The following is a 15,618-nucleotide window of genomic DNA, read 5'->3' on the forward strand; positions in this document are numbered from 1 at the left end:
AATAGGTACCGCGCGAACGGTTTTACTGGAGTATTAATACCCCAACCTTCAACCACTGGTTCGCCCTCTTCGTGGTAAGTGCATTTACTTTCATTTCAGTGGCTTGATAGGCGGAGTTGCAGCTGAAATCAACTTCACAACAAACTGGTATGACATTGAAGGTGCAGTTTGCGGAGTTCTGCTAACGGAACTCCACAAAATGACCCAAAAACTCTACTGTGCCATGCGGAGTTCCGCAAATGGCAAAGTGTGTATAGTCACGCTGTTCGCATTGATTGTGCAAATTGCACCATGCACAGCGCTAGAGGGCGCTGCTTCTTTTCTGCCGCTAAAGTAGATTTTCAACTCGAGCAGCAGCTTACTCAACGCGGACAGAAGGTTTCTCAACGAGAGCAGTCATGACCATCTGCGACCACCCGCATTGAGAAATCCAGTTGCCCGTGCAGAGAAATCTCGCCGGGACGTAGATTTTCCTCACTCACACTCACCAACTTGACATTAGCGAGTGCATGCGAGAAAAAAACTCCGCTCCGCAGAGCACGGAGTACTCCTCAAACTCCACGAACAGGGCATAGTTCACCACCCAGGCCTAATTGAGGGTCAATTCTGAAGCTATGAAGTGCACTGTGGGACGTTAAATGTAGAGCAGACATTTAAAGGTAACTCAGATCGACTAAACATATTTAAAAAAAACAGTCCCTTCCCCTACCATTAGGACCCTTCTTGATTCCTTTATTTTATGTTTTTGAGATATTCCCGGACCTACACTTTTTTTTATTTACAAGGTAAGAAGGACTGCAACCCTCATGTTCCCTTAATTCTAACTTCAAAAAAATGTTTTCATTGTAAAATACAATTTTTAGTAGGAGGGTAGTGAAAAAATTGTGATGGTAGTTATTAACAATTGACAAATTTCCCTCCATCTCCAGTGGGGGTGAGAGGAACTCTATGGAAAATAAATGTTTGAAAACTGCAAACAATTACATTTCTTTCCAACATTTTTCTTGTCGTGAACAGAACTGTTTAGATCCTGAATAAAGTATTTATGAACACCAAGTGCAGAAACTTCAACAGCGACAAAATCAATGGAAGGAAGGCGACTTTGCTTACGATAAAGGCAGCCGGCCTCGTCGTTGAGCTGGGACCATCCGGGGCAACATTTATAGACTGTCTGATAATCCGTACTGTACACTTGTCGGTAGGCAGTGTAGTAAGCCGTCCTGCAAAGAAAAAGAGTAAAATGTATACGCTAAGTTAGTGCATTCATCAATTCACAGTCTGAAAATGGCGCCCTCAAACCAAAGTGGCCACACAACCAGAGCACACATGATGGTTTCTTTTCTTCTGCTCCACCACTGAATGTGGAAACACTATCATCCACTTAAGGAGATTAATACATTACTACTTATAGAGAAGCATTTGATCAGCACGTCTAAAGTCAACATCACAGGCTCTTTGTAAAGGAGCCAAAGGATTGTGACTAGAGTACGTTTTGGAAATACTATTAGTATTTCTGATGGTGTTGACACTATCTTATTTGATAATCTAAAGGTAAATGCAGTCTGTGCAGGATCAGTGGTGGTGTTGTCCTCAAGAATATATGAGGCAATGTGCCTCCACCTGATTGAGATTGTCAACATAGCAAATCACCTAGTAATTGAAATAAGCTTTCCTGAGTCAGACATGAGTTAGAAACCATGAAGGTTTATTCAAAGTTTGAGATCATTACAGATGCTGCATGTGATGACCTAAGGTCTTAATAACACAATTCTGCTCCTAAAGAGACACTTGGCTAACTTTCAAATTGAGCCTTTTTTATAGTAAAATACACAGTAGAAATCATACAGTCAACATGATGTAAGCAAAGTGATACATAGGCTCAGCAAATCACAATACAGGATAAAATGGAACAATAGCCAACACCATGCCCTAAATGAATAATAATTTGTTCCGTCGTGACATAATGCCATCGGATGTGACATTTCAAATCTCTTTACTCATATAATAGAATTATGAAATGGCTAAGCTCACTGAACTTCAGCATGCAGGACCTTGAACAGTTAAATATGAGAGGAAGCTTCCTCAAGAGCTTACACAGAACAACATATTATTGATAGAAAATAAACAGCATCAAAGAGCATATTACATAATGTTTCTGTGTACATTTTACTGTAGGCAGGGAGACATAAGTCAAAACACAGTAATGGATGAATTTCAAAATGGATACAGTGCCTAGTTTAGTCAACCTTAAGGAAAGTCACAGTTCTGTAGAGTGTGGCTACTTAGTTTTATAACATATCATTCATACCACTAAACTATTATTATTAGTATCAATATTCAGAAATATCTATTTTCATGGTCAAAATCCTTCCAAACACTAAACATGCTCAGAATCCTTACAAACACTAAATTCCTCTGATACTAGTGACTTCAAGAGTTTTGCTAAATAGCCTGAAAGCTGAGGGGTGTGCTGAAATTTGAGGTCACTGAACAGCTGTGATACTGAGTGACAAATTATATTCTTTATCTTAGTGGGGCCTTGCCAATGTTGGGGGTCTCCAATGTTTTAATCAAAGACACTGAAAATACCTGACTCAGAGACTCAGGGGCATATTAACAAGGGCTTTACCTCCACTTTAAAAGCCAAAGAAGCGGAGATAAAAAGATCGCCCTATCAACAACAGGGTGCTAACATGCAAAATCGCATGTTAGCACCCTTTTTCACTACGCTTCCCTTTGCATCTCTAATGAGATGCAAAGTGGGCGTTCCAGAGCAAAATAATAGGAGAAATGTCGCTAAGCGACATTTCTACTATTATCAAGCTTCACGCAAACCCTATTAGAGACTAAAAAAGCAGCACTAACCACTGTTAACGCTGCTTTTTTACGTCTGCTAATTTTCAGACTTAGCCATGTAATCCAATGGTGGGAGGTGGGTTACATGGCTAAGTCCACCATGGGCTATCAACAAGGATATCCCTATCCTTGTAGTTTTATCGCTGCATTACCAGCGATAACCTCCCAAAATGCCGCTATCGCTGGATTTTTTATCGCCTAGGCGGTTAGCATTGTTGATAACGCGATAACCAGGTGATATTATCCAGCGATAGCGGGCTTTAAAAAAATTAACGCTAAGCGCCCTTAGAGTTAATTTTCCCTGTTCCTTGTTAATATGCCCCTCAATTCCTCTTGATAATAGTGAACACAGAGCAGGTCCATATTGGGGTTCTGCTGTGTTCTCCCAAAGAAGCTGACACAAAGCAAGCAACATTTCTGAGACTTTACTTATAATAGCAGAACCATACTAAAGCGACCGAGCAGTAGAAACACCACTCCAGTACTGACACTCTATTTGTCCCTCACAGGCGTTCCACATTTTATGTAGTGTAATAATGATATATGGAGGTTCCATATACACATCGCACACAAGGTCTAGCCTTAGGAGTAGCAGACTCTCCAAAATGTAGAATTCCTTCATGGCCAGGATAGGTGAGGCCACTGGGTAGCTGTAATGGTGATGGACACTGATTGGAAGTTTACATACTATGTGACACAACTGTTATTGATATTGAAGGAGCACTGAATGGCTCTAATACTGATGGACAATGAGTATTTCTGAAAATCTGGATTATTTAGGAGCTGACATATTCTGTGACAAAACCGGCTTTGATAATAGGGCCACTTTATTGTTCTAATCCTGGTGGAAAGTAAGTGGTTCTTATATAGGGATTGGTTGGTGGCTAGAATACTTAGTGGGGCAACTTTCTGTGACACTGGGTGACAACGGATGGAATGTGCTAGTACTGGTGGACACGGTGGTGCTCTCATATTGGGCTTGTTTGATGGTTAACATACTAGGTGATGCAACTGTATGTGATACTAAAAGTTACCGGAAGGCTGGCATTAATACTGGTGGAAACTGAGTGATTCTGATATTGGCGTTGCTTGGTGGCTACCATGCTATGGGATGTAACTATCTATGATGCTCAGGACACCAGGTAGATGGTGCGATCAAATGGTAGTCACTGAGTGGCTCCGATATGGAGGTTGCTTAGTGGTTAACAAATGACGTGACTGGACTGTCTGTGATACTGGGGACAATGATACTGCTCAGTGATACTGGGTAATGATACTAGAACCATTATATTGTGGAAATCAGGAACTCTGTGGTTAAGGCAAATGGCATGCTAATGGTTCTGAAACTCTGATTTTTAGCAATTCCTGGACTAAATCATTGTGCACCTGGCCCAGAAATGCTCATGACCTGGAACGTGAATGCATGCTAACTTCCAAAGTGTTACATAGTGACAATAGCAGTTTTTGAATTATATGGCATTTTCAGTTTTACTATCTATAAGGGTCGCACTGGAAGACTGCATAACTATTTCTTGTGAGTAAATTAGTGGAAAATGTTTTTGTATGATACTTCCTGAGACCAACAGTAGTTAAATCAATTATTTATTTCCAATAATTTAAGCCCACGACCAGAGAGGATCTTCCAGTGCAGACGCCCAGGATCAACCTCCAAACTGGTGTAGTCAATCAGAGCTCCGAGCAAGAGGCTTCCATGCTCCAGAATGTATAGTTTCGTACCTGTAGGTGTAGTTTTGCAGCTTAAAGAATTTGGGTTTACATGCTGTGATTAATTCCACGATCTAGTGGTTGGGTCCGAAATTCTCAGATATTTTTTTGTCCTTTTCCTATTTTTGTTTTTTATCATTCGTGGGTATCAACAATACCCAATACCTCCATTTGGTGTCACTTGAGACATTGTTCTGCTTGCGCCGGAAGCTCCCACCTTTGGTCACCATCTTCAGATTATTCTTTTTTTTTGTATCTTGATCCTTCCTTCCATCTTCTTGGTTGATGTGGGTGGGTCGCCTGTGAATCCAGAATATTTTTCAAGCTGCAAAACTACATCTACACCTACAGGTAAGGAACTATAAGTTTTGCAGTGTGACTCTTTTCTGGATTCAAATGCTGTGCATAGATTTTGTAGTGGTTTGTTATCTTTGCCGTGGTTGGGTTGAAAATGAGCATTGATTGGTAAACAGATGTTGTAAGACCTTTTGTCCCACCTGTGCTTCTTTATTCATTTGTATCTCTATGGAATAGTGCTTGGTGAATGTGTGCACTCGATTACCATGTTGCTGCCATACAGATGTTTTGCAAGGGGGGATTCGCTAGAAGTGCAATGGTTGCTCCCTTTTTCCTTGTTCAATGTGTGCTAGCTGCAGAACTCAGTCTTTCACCTCTGTTTGTGTGCCAAACTGGTCTTTATCTTACAATGGTGTTCTTGGTTATTGTTCTTCCCGGAAAATGGTTAACAAATGAGAAGTACAGTTGTTTGTCTTTCTGTTTGGTTTTGTCCTTTCAATATAACACATTACTGGTGTATCTTGCGACTAATGTGTGCAGAGTTCTTTCTGCGCGAATTTGTTTTTTGGAAAAAACGTGGAATTTGTATACTTTGGTTCATGTGGAATTTCAAGAATACTTTTGGAAAGAACTGTGGGTTTCTCCCATGACAATCCTCTCCTTGTGAACTTAGAATATGGTTCAAGAAGGGTGAGTGCCTGCAATTTACTTAATCTGCGTTGAGACGTTATGGCCACCAGAAATGCTGTCTTTAGTGTTAGAATTTGCAATGATGCCTTGTGAAAAGATTTGAAGCGTGCCTTCATTAACAGTGTGAGAACCACGTATAGGTTCCATGTGTTGCAGGTACCTTTCTTGGTGATGCAATTCGTTTAGCCCCTTTGAGAAACCTCTCAATTACTTATCCTATGAAGAAACTTTTTCCAATGTGGCATCTTATGTAAGCCACACAGCTACTATGTATACCTTTAAAGAGCATAAGTTAGCTAGCAATCCAGAAGATGTGTTATATATTTTAACACTGTCTTGTCTCTAGTATTTCTTCTTAAGAGCCCCTCCTTAAGACAACATATTGAGTATTTTTTGCATTTTGTCATACAGCACTTCCTAGTTGTTGACTTTCTTGCTTCTCTTATATTCTCCGGCAGCTTGAAATGTCTGAATGCTAAGTCTTCAGAAACCATGCTGTCAGGCTCAAAGACTTTGGCACTGGGTGCAGTACCCTTCTTTTTTCTTCTAAAAACAACAGATGTTGATCGTTTGGCAATCTGTGAATGTTCCCTTGTGCTAATTCTGTCAGCTCTGAGAACCAGGACTGTCTTACGCATTGCAGGGCAATTAGTATTGGTGTCATCGTGCTGTTTCTGTTTTTGCTGATCATCAGTGTATTAGTGGTATCGGGAAAAGGCATCGGCAAATGTCTCTGGCCTTCTTATCTAAAGTGCATTCTACAGGGATTGAATGTTGTATGGTTGCCTGGAGGCAACGCTTTAGCATTTTGCACTCCTTAGCGTTGCAAACAGATCTATTTCTGGAGTTCCCAACTTCTGAAAGATCCTTTTGAGTACTCCTTGTTCCAGTTGCAATTCATGAACGCATGAGGCTTGCCTGCTCTCTCTGTCCATTTTGATATTGTCTTTCACTGGCAGGCTGACATCAATGATCTCAATTCTCCCCTGAGTTGCCCAATTTCAGAGTTCTTGGGCTACTCTCAACAGGGCCAGGGATTGTGTCCATCCCTTTTTCTTGATATAAAGCATTGTAGTTGTGTTGTCTGTTTGTATTAACATTGTTTTCCCCAATGACTCTTTCTGAAAGGCTTTGAAGGCTAGGAACACTGTTTTTAGGTCCAGGATGTTGATATGTTGTGCAGCATCCTGTTCCTTCCAGACCTCTCTCACCGTGAGTCTGCCCATGTGAGCTCCCTATCCCATATGCGAGGCATCTGTTGTAATTGTCCCTTTTGGAGTTGTTTGTGCAAATGTTACCCCTTATGTTATATGTGACCTGTTTCACCACGCTATCTCCTCTTGTACCTTCTGCGCAACAACCACTAGATCCTCCCAACTCCCTGTTGCTTGTGACCATTGGTTTTGTAGCCATTCTTGGATCGCTCTCATGTGAAGTCTTGCATATGGAATCAAAGGGATGCATGATGCCATCTTCCCTAATAACTTCCCCACAGTCCTTACTCTCAGAGCTTGCCACTTCCGGTAAAGCTGTGTCTCTTTCAACAGTGATTCTGTTCTCCTTTCGCTGGGATATACCTTCACTTGGATTGAGTTGATCCTTGCCCCCAAAAACATCCTTTCTTGTTCTGGTGTTGGCAATAACTTCTCCATGTTTCCTGAGAATCCCAATGTGTATAGTGTTATCATTACCTGCTGTATATGCTCTCTACATTTGTTGCATGCGTTGGCTCTTACTAACCAGTCATCCAGGTAAGGGTAGACACGTATGCCTTGTCTTGTTAAGTGTGCTGCCACTGCTGTTTGACACTTTGTAAATACGCCTGATGTTGATTTGATTCCGAAGGCCAGTATTGGTATTGAGTCTTGTTTACCACAAACCTGAGGAATTTTTTGTGTCCTGCACTCATTGAGATGTGCAAGTAGGCATCCTTTAAGCCTATGGTAGTCATGTAATCCCCTCTTTGCAATTGAGGTCTGATCTCCTGCAATGTTGTCATCTTGAATCTTTGTGTTTTGCTAAACTTTTTTAGGAACAACTACACAACAAGACCTAGACTATAATAGCACATATAAAAATTCACCCTTATTTAGGATATTTCCTTTGTTGCTCTTCATTAGCAAACATTACTCCCCTTCTTCAATATTGGATGGGGTAACCGAAATAACTAGGGTAGTGCTAAATTCAAACGATTGCCTGATTCTCATTCATCAGTAAAAACACAGTTGAGAGACCGATCATAACACACTCAGTCTCGTGTCCAACATATATAGTGCTAAACCGAAAAAAAGTGTGTAGAAGCGAGATGGCACCTCACGGGCGCACCACCAAACGGGGACCTGACTGGTACTCGCCAGGACAGCCCTGTTGTCATCATCGGTACCATCAAGCTTAGAACAGAAAATAGTGTCCAAATACACAAAAGATTTGTGGAAAAGTGCAGTGGAAATATAGCAGAAAGGAAAACAATACAGTGTCAAAAAACGTTTAAAACACTCATAACACAACACAGACACTCCAATTGTATTCACTTTGTGTTGTGTATGGAAGAAATAAAACGAAAAAGTAGATGTGGTTGTCACCTATTTAACCACTCATACTTTTACTTGCCGACATGTTTCATTGCCTGGTAACTTGTAGGCAATTTCATCAGGGCGTCATATATATTAAAGCCACTGCAGATGGACCCACACGTCTTCACAACTGTAAACACATAAAATCCGCACCAATGTGGTTAACCAAAGCACTAAATCAATGTATGCTCCAACACACATTTGACCCTCTGATAGTTACCCTCATATGGCCATAGGTGCTCCTACCAGCCGGATGGAACACGGTTGTCATTTAAAATGCAAGAAAAATCGCAAAAAGTCGATAATTCACTTCTCCCCTTCAAATCGCTACAAAAGAGAGAGAGACACAGGAAAATACACTCATTAGGCAAAATGCAAAAGGTGTATATTTATACACTTTGCTTACGTTTAGCTGGATGGCCCTAAGAGTTGTAAAACGGACCCCCTACACAACATACACCCGTTTGCGCTGTTCGCAATGCCTCCCGGGGTCAAAGGGCGCTTTTTAGCGCACACTCGAGTATCTCTAAACCTGAACATAAGCCATGTATATCTGCCTCCTATAACCGGGCGCTTGACGACCCGTTTATCTTACCGGACATTTGAGAAGCGGCCGCTGTATCTCAGCCCGTGCCTCAATGTCATCTCAATGGGGGAAGTACTTGTAATGCCTTCCGTGGTCTCGCGTAAAAACGCGTCGGCCATCTTGGATAGGGCATAATCCTATTTTGTTCAATACGGAGTGTTACACACCATCAGAATCACGCGAGACATTACACGCGTGATCTCGCTTTTTCCGAGCACACACAATTCTAACTTTATGCACATTTCTGTCCCATCTCGATTTACAATTTTCAAAAGACCAAAATGTATATAGATCGTGTTGCTCGTGGACCCTGACAATTATCCAGTTGGAATTAATCGAATTAAAACCATATTATGAATCACACAAAATTCTGAAAATTGAAATGGAGCCTTTCTATATAGTGAATGGACAACAGTTTTAGCCCACATTAAAAATCAATATGTACATATAAACACCAAAGAGAGGAGCCATAGTTAGTATATACATTCTCAGGTACTAGTATACATACATGCACCAGGAATATATCATACCACAATTAGAGTATATATGTACCCTCATACAAATGCCAATGCAGACTCAATTCTGATGGAGAGATTCAATGTATCTTATTCCACTCCAATAAATCGTTCAGCCCCATCTTATCCAATTTCTCTTGGAAAATCCATTTTGCTTCCTTCCTAGCTAACAAGTGTTCCACTGAGTAAGAGTCTCCTGTCACCTTCTCAAGCACTACCCACTTAAATGCATGTCTGTTTGTGTGGCAGTGTTGTACTAGTTTCGTCGTCAGCTTTCCAGATTTTATAGTGCTTAGATGTTCTTGAATGCGTGTTTTTATTTTCCGTGTCGTAAGGCCTATATACTGGAGGCCACATTCACAGTTAAGTTTATACACCACGCTAGTGGTGTTGCAATTGCTGAATTGCCTTAGCTCCCATTCTTTCCCCGACTGTAGGGTGACACGAGTTGTTTTTTCTGTGAGATGACACACAGAGCAAGTACCACAGGGATGGTGCCCTGTGAGATGTGGTTTGCTGTTTGCTCTTGTTGTTTGTACTCGAGTGTGAACCAATTTGTCTTTTAAATTGCTGGTACGTTTAAAAGCAAATGTAGGTTGGGGCATTTTGAAGTCTTTATTGGAAAGAATCGCCCAGTGTTTGCGTATTGACTGTCGGATTTTAGAGGCTAATGGGTTGAAAGTCATGACTACCGGTAAGCAGTCTTTTCTTTCTTTTTTATTTACTTCTAACAAAGCACTGCGCGGTGTATTAAGAGCTCTCTTTTTCGCATGTTTGATAGTTCTTACAGGATATTGTCTCTGTAGAAGTTTCTCTCCCAAGACCTGCGACTGTTCCACAAAGTTCTCGGTGCTGGAGCAATTTCTCCTGTACCGGAGGAATTGGCCCACAGGGAGATTATCCCTGAGAGCCCGTGGGTGGTAAGACTGGTAAGATAGTAATGAGTTCTTATCCGTGGGCTTTTGATGAACACTCGTGGTCAAAGTTTTATCTTTCACCATGATGTCCAGATCTAGATATACAGCGGACTCCCTGCTGTAAGACCAGGTGAATCTTAGGCTTTGGTCTTGGCAATTGAGCCAATTCAGAAACTCCAGCAGGGTAGTTTCCTCTCCAGTCCAGATGCAGAGCACATCATCTGGACTGGAGAGGAAACTACCCTGCTGGAGTTTCTGAATTGGCTCAATTGCCAAGACCAAAGCCTAAGATTCACCTGGTCTTACAGCAGGGAGTCCGCTGTATATCTAGATCTGGACATCATGGTGAAAGATAAAACTTTGACCACGAGTGTTCATCAAAAGCCCACGGATAAGAACTCATTACTATCTTACCAGTCTTACCACCCACGGGCTCTCAGGGATAATCTCCCTGTGGGCCAATTCCTCCGGTACAGGAGAAATTGCTCCAGCACCGAGAACTTTGTGGAACAGTCGCAGGTCTTGGGAGAGAAACTTCTACAGAGACAATATCCTGTAAGAACTATCAAACATGCGAAAAAGAGAGCTCTTAATACACCGCGCAGTGCTTTGTTAGAAGTAAATAAAAAAGAAAGAAAAGACTGCTTACCGGTAGTCATGACTTTCAACCCATTAGCCTCTAAAATCCGACAGTCAATACGCAAACACTGGGCGATTCTTTCCAATAAAGACTTCAAAATGCCCCAACCTACATTTGCTTTTAAACGTACCAGCAATTTAAAAGACAAATTGGTTCACACTCGAGTACAAACAACAAGAGCAAACAGCAAACCACATCTCACAGGGCACCATCCCTGTGGTACTTGCTCTGTGTGTCATCTCACAGAAAAAACAACTCGTGTCACCCTACAGTCGGGGAAAGAATGGGAGCTAAGGCAATTCAGCAATTGCAACACCACTAGCGTGGTGTATAAACTTAACTGTGAATGTGGCCTCCAGTATATAGGCCTTACGACACGGAAAATAAAAACACGCATTCAAGAACATCTAAGCACTATAAAATCTGGAAAGCTGACGACGAAACTAGTACAACACTGCCACACAAACAGACATGCATTTAAGTGGGTAGTGCTTGAGAAGGTGACAGGAGACTCTTACTCAGTGGAACACTTGTTAGCTAGGAAGGAAGCAAAATGGATTTTCCAAGAGAAATCGGATAAGATGGGGCTGAACGATTTATTGGAGTGGAATAAGATACATTGAATCTCTCCATCAGAATTGAGTCTGCATTGGCATTTGTATGAGGGTACATATATACTCTAATTGTGGTATGATATATTCCTGGTGCATGTATGTATACTAGTACCTGAGAATGTATATACTAACTATGGCTCCTCTCTTTGGTGTTTATATGTACATATTGATTTTTAATGTGGGCTAAAACTGTTGTCCATTCACTATATAGAAAGGCTCCATTTCAATTTTCAGAATTTTGTGTGATTCATAATATGGTTTTAATTCGATTAATTCCAACTGGATAATTGTCAGGGTCCACGAGCAACACGATCTATATACATTTTGGTCCTTTGAAAATTGTAAATCGAGATGGGACAGAAATGTGCATAAAGTTAGAATTGTGTGTGCTCGGAAAAAGCGAGATCACGCGTGTAATGTCTCGCGTGATTCTGATGGTGTGTAACACTCCGTATTGAACAAAATAGGATTATGCCCTATCCAAGATGGCCGACGCGTTTTTACGCGAGACCACGGAAGGCATTACAAGTACTTCCCCCATTGAGATGACATTGAGGCACGGGCTGAGATACAGCGGCCGCTTCTCAAATGTCCGGTAAGATAAACGGGTCGTCAAGCGCCCGGTTATAGGAGGCAGATATACATGGCTTATGTTCAGGTTTAGAGATACTCGAGTGTGCGCTAAAAAGCGCCCTTTGACCCCGGGAGGCATTGCGAACAGCGCAAATGGGTGTATGTTGTGTAGGGGGTCCGTTTTACAACTCTTAGGGCCATCCAGCTAAACGTAAGCAAAGTGTATAAATATACACCTTTTGCATTTTGCCTAATGAGTGTATTTTCCTGTGTCTCTCTCTCTTTTGTAGCGATTTGAAGGGGAGAAGTGAATTATCGACTTTTTGCGATTTTTCTTGCATTTTAAATGACAACCGTGTTCCATCCGGCTGGTAGGAGCACCTATGGCCATATGAGGGTAACTATCAGAGGGTCAAATGTGTGTTGGAGCATACATTGATTTAGTGCTTTGGTTAACCACATTGGTGCGGATTTTATGTGTTTACAGTTGTGAAGACGTGTGGGTCCATCTGCAGTGGCTTTAATATATATGACGCCCTGATGAAATTGCCTACAAGTTACCAGGCAATGAAACATGTCGGCAAGTAAAAGTATGAGTGGTTAAATAGGTGACAACCACATCTACTTTTTCGTTTTATTTCTTCCATACACAACACAAGAAAGTGAATAAAATTGGAGTGTCTGTGTTGTGTTATGAGTGTTTTAAACGTTTTTTGACACTGTATTGTTTTCCTTTCTGCTATATTTCCACTGCACTTTTCCACAAATCTTTTGTGTATTTGGACACTATTTTCTGTTCTAAGCTTGATGGTACCGATGATGACAACAGGGCTGTCCTGGCGAGTACCAGTCAGGTCCCCGTTTGGTGGTGCGCCCGTGAGGTGCCATCTCGCTTCTACACACTTTTTTTCGCTTTAGCACTATATATGTTGGACACGAGACTGAGTGTGGTATGATCGGTCTCTCAACTGTGTTTTTACTGATGAATGAGAATCAGGCAATTGTTTGAATTTAGCACTACCCTAGTTATTTCGGTTACCCCATCCAATATTGAAGAAGGGGAGTAATGTTTGCTAATGAAGAGCAACAAACGAAATATCCTAAATAAGGGTGAATTTTTATATGTGCTATTATAGTCTAGGTCTTGTTGTGTAGTTGTTGCATATTGAGTGGAGGGCGACCTATTGACAAGCTTTTCCCTCTAAAGCTCCTCTTTTTCTGAAACTTTTTTAGGAACCTGAGGTCTAGAATTGGTCATAGGGATCTATCTACCTTTGGAATTAGGAAATATGTGGAGTAATTTCCCTTATTCCTTTCAAACCTTGGAACTGTTTGTATAACTTTCTTTTACAGAAAGTCTTCTATCTCTTTAAGAAGACAAGATGTTTCTTCTCTTAAGTGGACCTTCTTTTTGGGTTCCCTGGATGGAGGCATCTTGTCTAATTCTATGCAATATACATACTGTATTAAGTTTAGGATCCATTTGTCTGATGTTATCTTCATCCACTCCAGAAGGGAGTTTTGTATTCTGCCTCTGACTGTTGTTGTGTGTAGAAGTTGGAGTTTTTTGTTTATGTCTCTAACTGATGTTGTTAGTAAGTGGCTTTGGCATGATTTTAAGTCACTTGTTGGTGGGCGTTGAGCTTCCCCGATGCTGCTGGCCTCTACCTCAGGCTCCTCCACGAGAGGACTGCTGTCCTTGCTGCTGGAATTATCAACTCTGCTGGGATATAGATGACTGGTTGGAATGTATGACGTTACAACGCATACATTCACAACAAATACCATCCCAACGCAACTTTTACAAGGCAAAATCCATTACAACGCATGCTATTACAATGCATGCCATTGCAACGCAGATGCTATTACAATGCATGCCATTACAACGTAAGTATATAACTTTACTAATATTAATTTAATTTTAATTTAATTAAAAAAATATTAATTTATTTAAATTAATTTTTAATTGTATTTAATATATTTAAATGTACTATTCTAACTCCAGAGAGGTGTAATAGTACAGTAAGTGTTGGGTAGTGTAGGGGTTAAAATTACTATTCTAACTCCAGGGGGGTGTAATAGTAGGGTAAGTGTTGGATAGTGTATTGGTTTAAAATTACTATTCTATCTCCAGGGGGGGTGTTATAGTAGGGTAAGTGTTGGATAGAGTAGGCGTTTAAATTACTATTCTAACTCCAGGGAGTTTAATTAAAATACATTAAATTAAAATTAAATGTAATTAAAACATTAAAATTATTTTAAATAAATTAATTTATAGTTTAATTAAAATGAAATTAATATTAAATGTAATTAAAGTATTACAATTAATTTTAGTAAATTAATTTATATTTAAAATAAAATAAAATTAAAAAATAATAATTAAATTAATGTAAGAAAGTTATTTTAAAATTAAATTAATATTAATTAAATTAAATATTTACCCATACTTACGTTATAATGGCATGCGTTGTAATATCATCTGACTTGTAATGGCATGCGTTGTAATGGATCTTGCGTTGTAAAAGTTTCGTTATAATGGTAGTGTGTTGTAAAAGTTGCATTGTGATGGTTGTTTCCCGACTGGTTGCTACCCTGGAACAATTGTTGGGATGTTCCTGCCTGGAAGCTGTTCTGCCCTGAGGGCCTGCACGACTATGCCGTTCCCCTTCGCATACCCCCTGTGAACTGCAGAGCTCCCATCGATTTAGCTGTTTCATTTCTTTTTTAAGCTGATTTAGGGTATTAGCCATAGAGCTTCCAAACAGCTGTTCTCCGTTAGTATGTTGGCCTGAACCTCAAGCTTGAACCCTGAAATCCTCTGCCATGATTGGGAACGTATGGTGATGCCCATCATCATTTGGCAACTCGATGTACCCGCCGCATCCAAAGCTAACTTGAGACACATGTTATTGATGTTTTTGCCATCTTCTGCCAGGTGTACTGCTTTCTTCCTGTACTGTTCAGGGAGGTGTTTCATAAGTTCTGCCATTTCCTCCCAATCCTGATAAGCATGGGGGTTTAAGAGGGCATTGGAGTTGGCTATGCACTACTGGTTTGCTGTGCTTCACTCGAATTTGAAATCCATGAGGTCCATTCTCTTGCTCCCCTTGTCTGGAGGCCACCTCAATGTTGATGATAGGTGTGGTATCTTCATGTCTATGCCATGCATTCTCTCCTTAGTTATATATTCCCTGCTGTTCTGCCAGTGTGAGTGTGAGGAAATAGAATGTTAATGTGTCCATGGTTGGAGTGAGTGTCAGTTGGAATGTGTGGGCTGAGCTTCCTTACTATCATCTTTACCTGTAACTGTAGATTCTTACTTTGAGAATAAAACTTATCCTGTTTTACCTTAACCACTGGCTATCTTTAATCTTCATTTACCACAGTATGTTTGCCCTCTTTCGTGCTGTTGAGGTGATCATCGAATCAGCCAGCACAGAACCCTTTATGTAGGCAGGTGCCTTGGACGAGAACTTGCATTTCTTCTCCACCTTTGGAGACACAGCTCAGCATGTGGCAGGTTCTTTGAAGGCCTCTCTTCCCTGGTCCAAAACACTAAAGAAAGTAGGAAAGGAATTGGTTTCTGGCCTGTATGGGTAGAAGTGCTTCTAGCAGGAAACCAAACTGGGGTA

The 15,618-nt window shown here is 40.8% G+C and overlaps 1 protein-coding gene across 1 annotated transcript in view; it reads right to left on the reverse strand.

Moving 5' to 3' along the window:
- Positions 1 to 15,618, reverse strand: part of LOC144753162 (uncharacterized) — a 1,401,110-nt gene that overhangs the window by 1,069,613 nt on the left and 315,879 nt on the right. Inside the window, exon 3 of the mRNA XM_078640932.1 lies at positions 1,111 to 1,220. Coding sequence (XP_078497058.1) covers positions 1,111 to 1,220 — 110 coding nt within the window. The remainder of the gene's footprint in view (positions 1 to 1,110; positions 1,221 to 15,618) is intronic.

The sequence above is a fragment of the Lissotriton helveticus genome, chromosome 5_1 (genome assembly GCF_964261635.1).
Source record: "Lissotriton helveticus chromosome 5_1, aLisHel1.1, whole genome shotgun sequence".
NCBI lineage: Eukaryota > Metazoa > Chordata > Amphibia > Caudata > Salamandridae > Lissotriton > Lissotriton helveticus.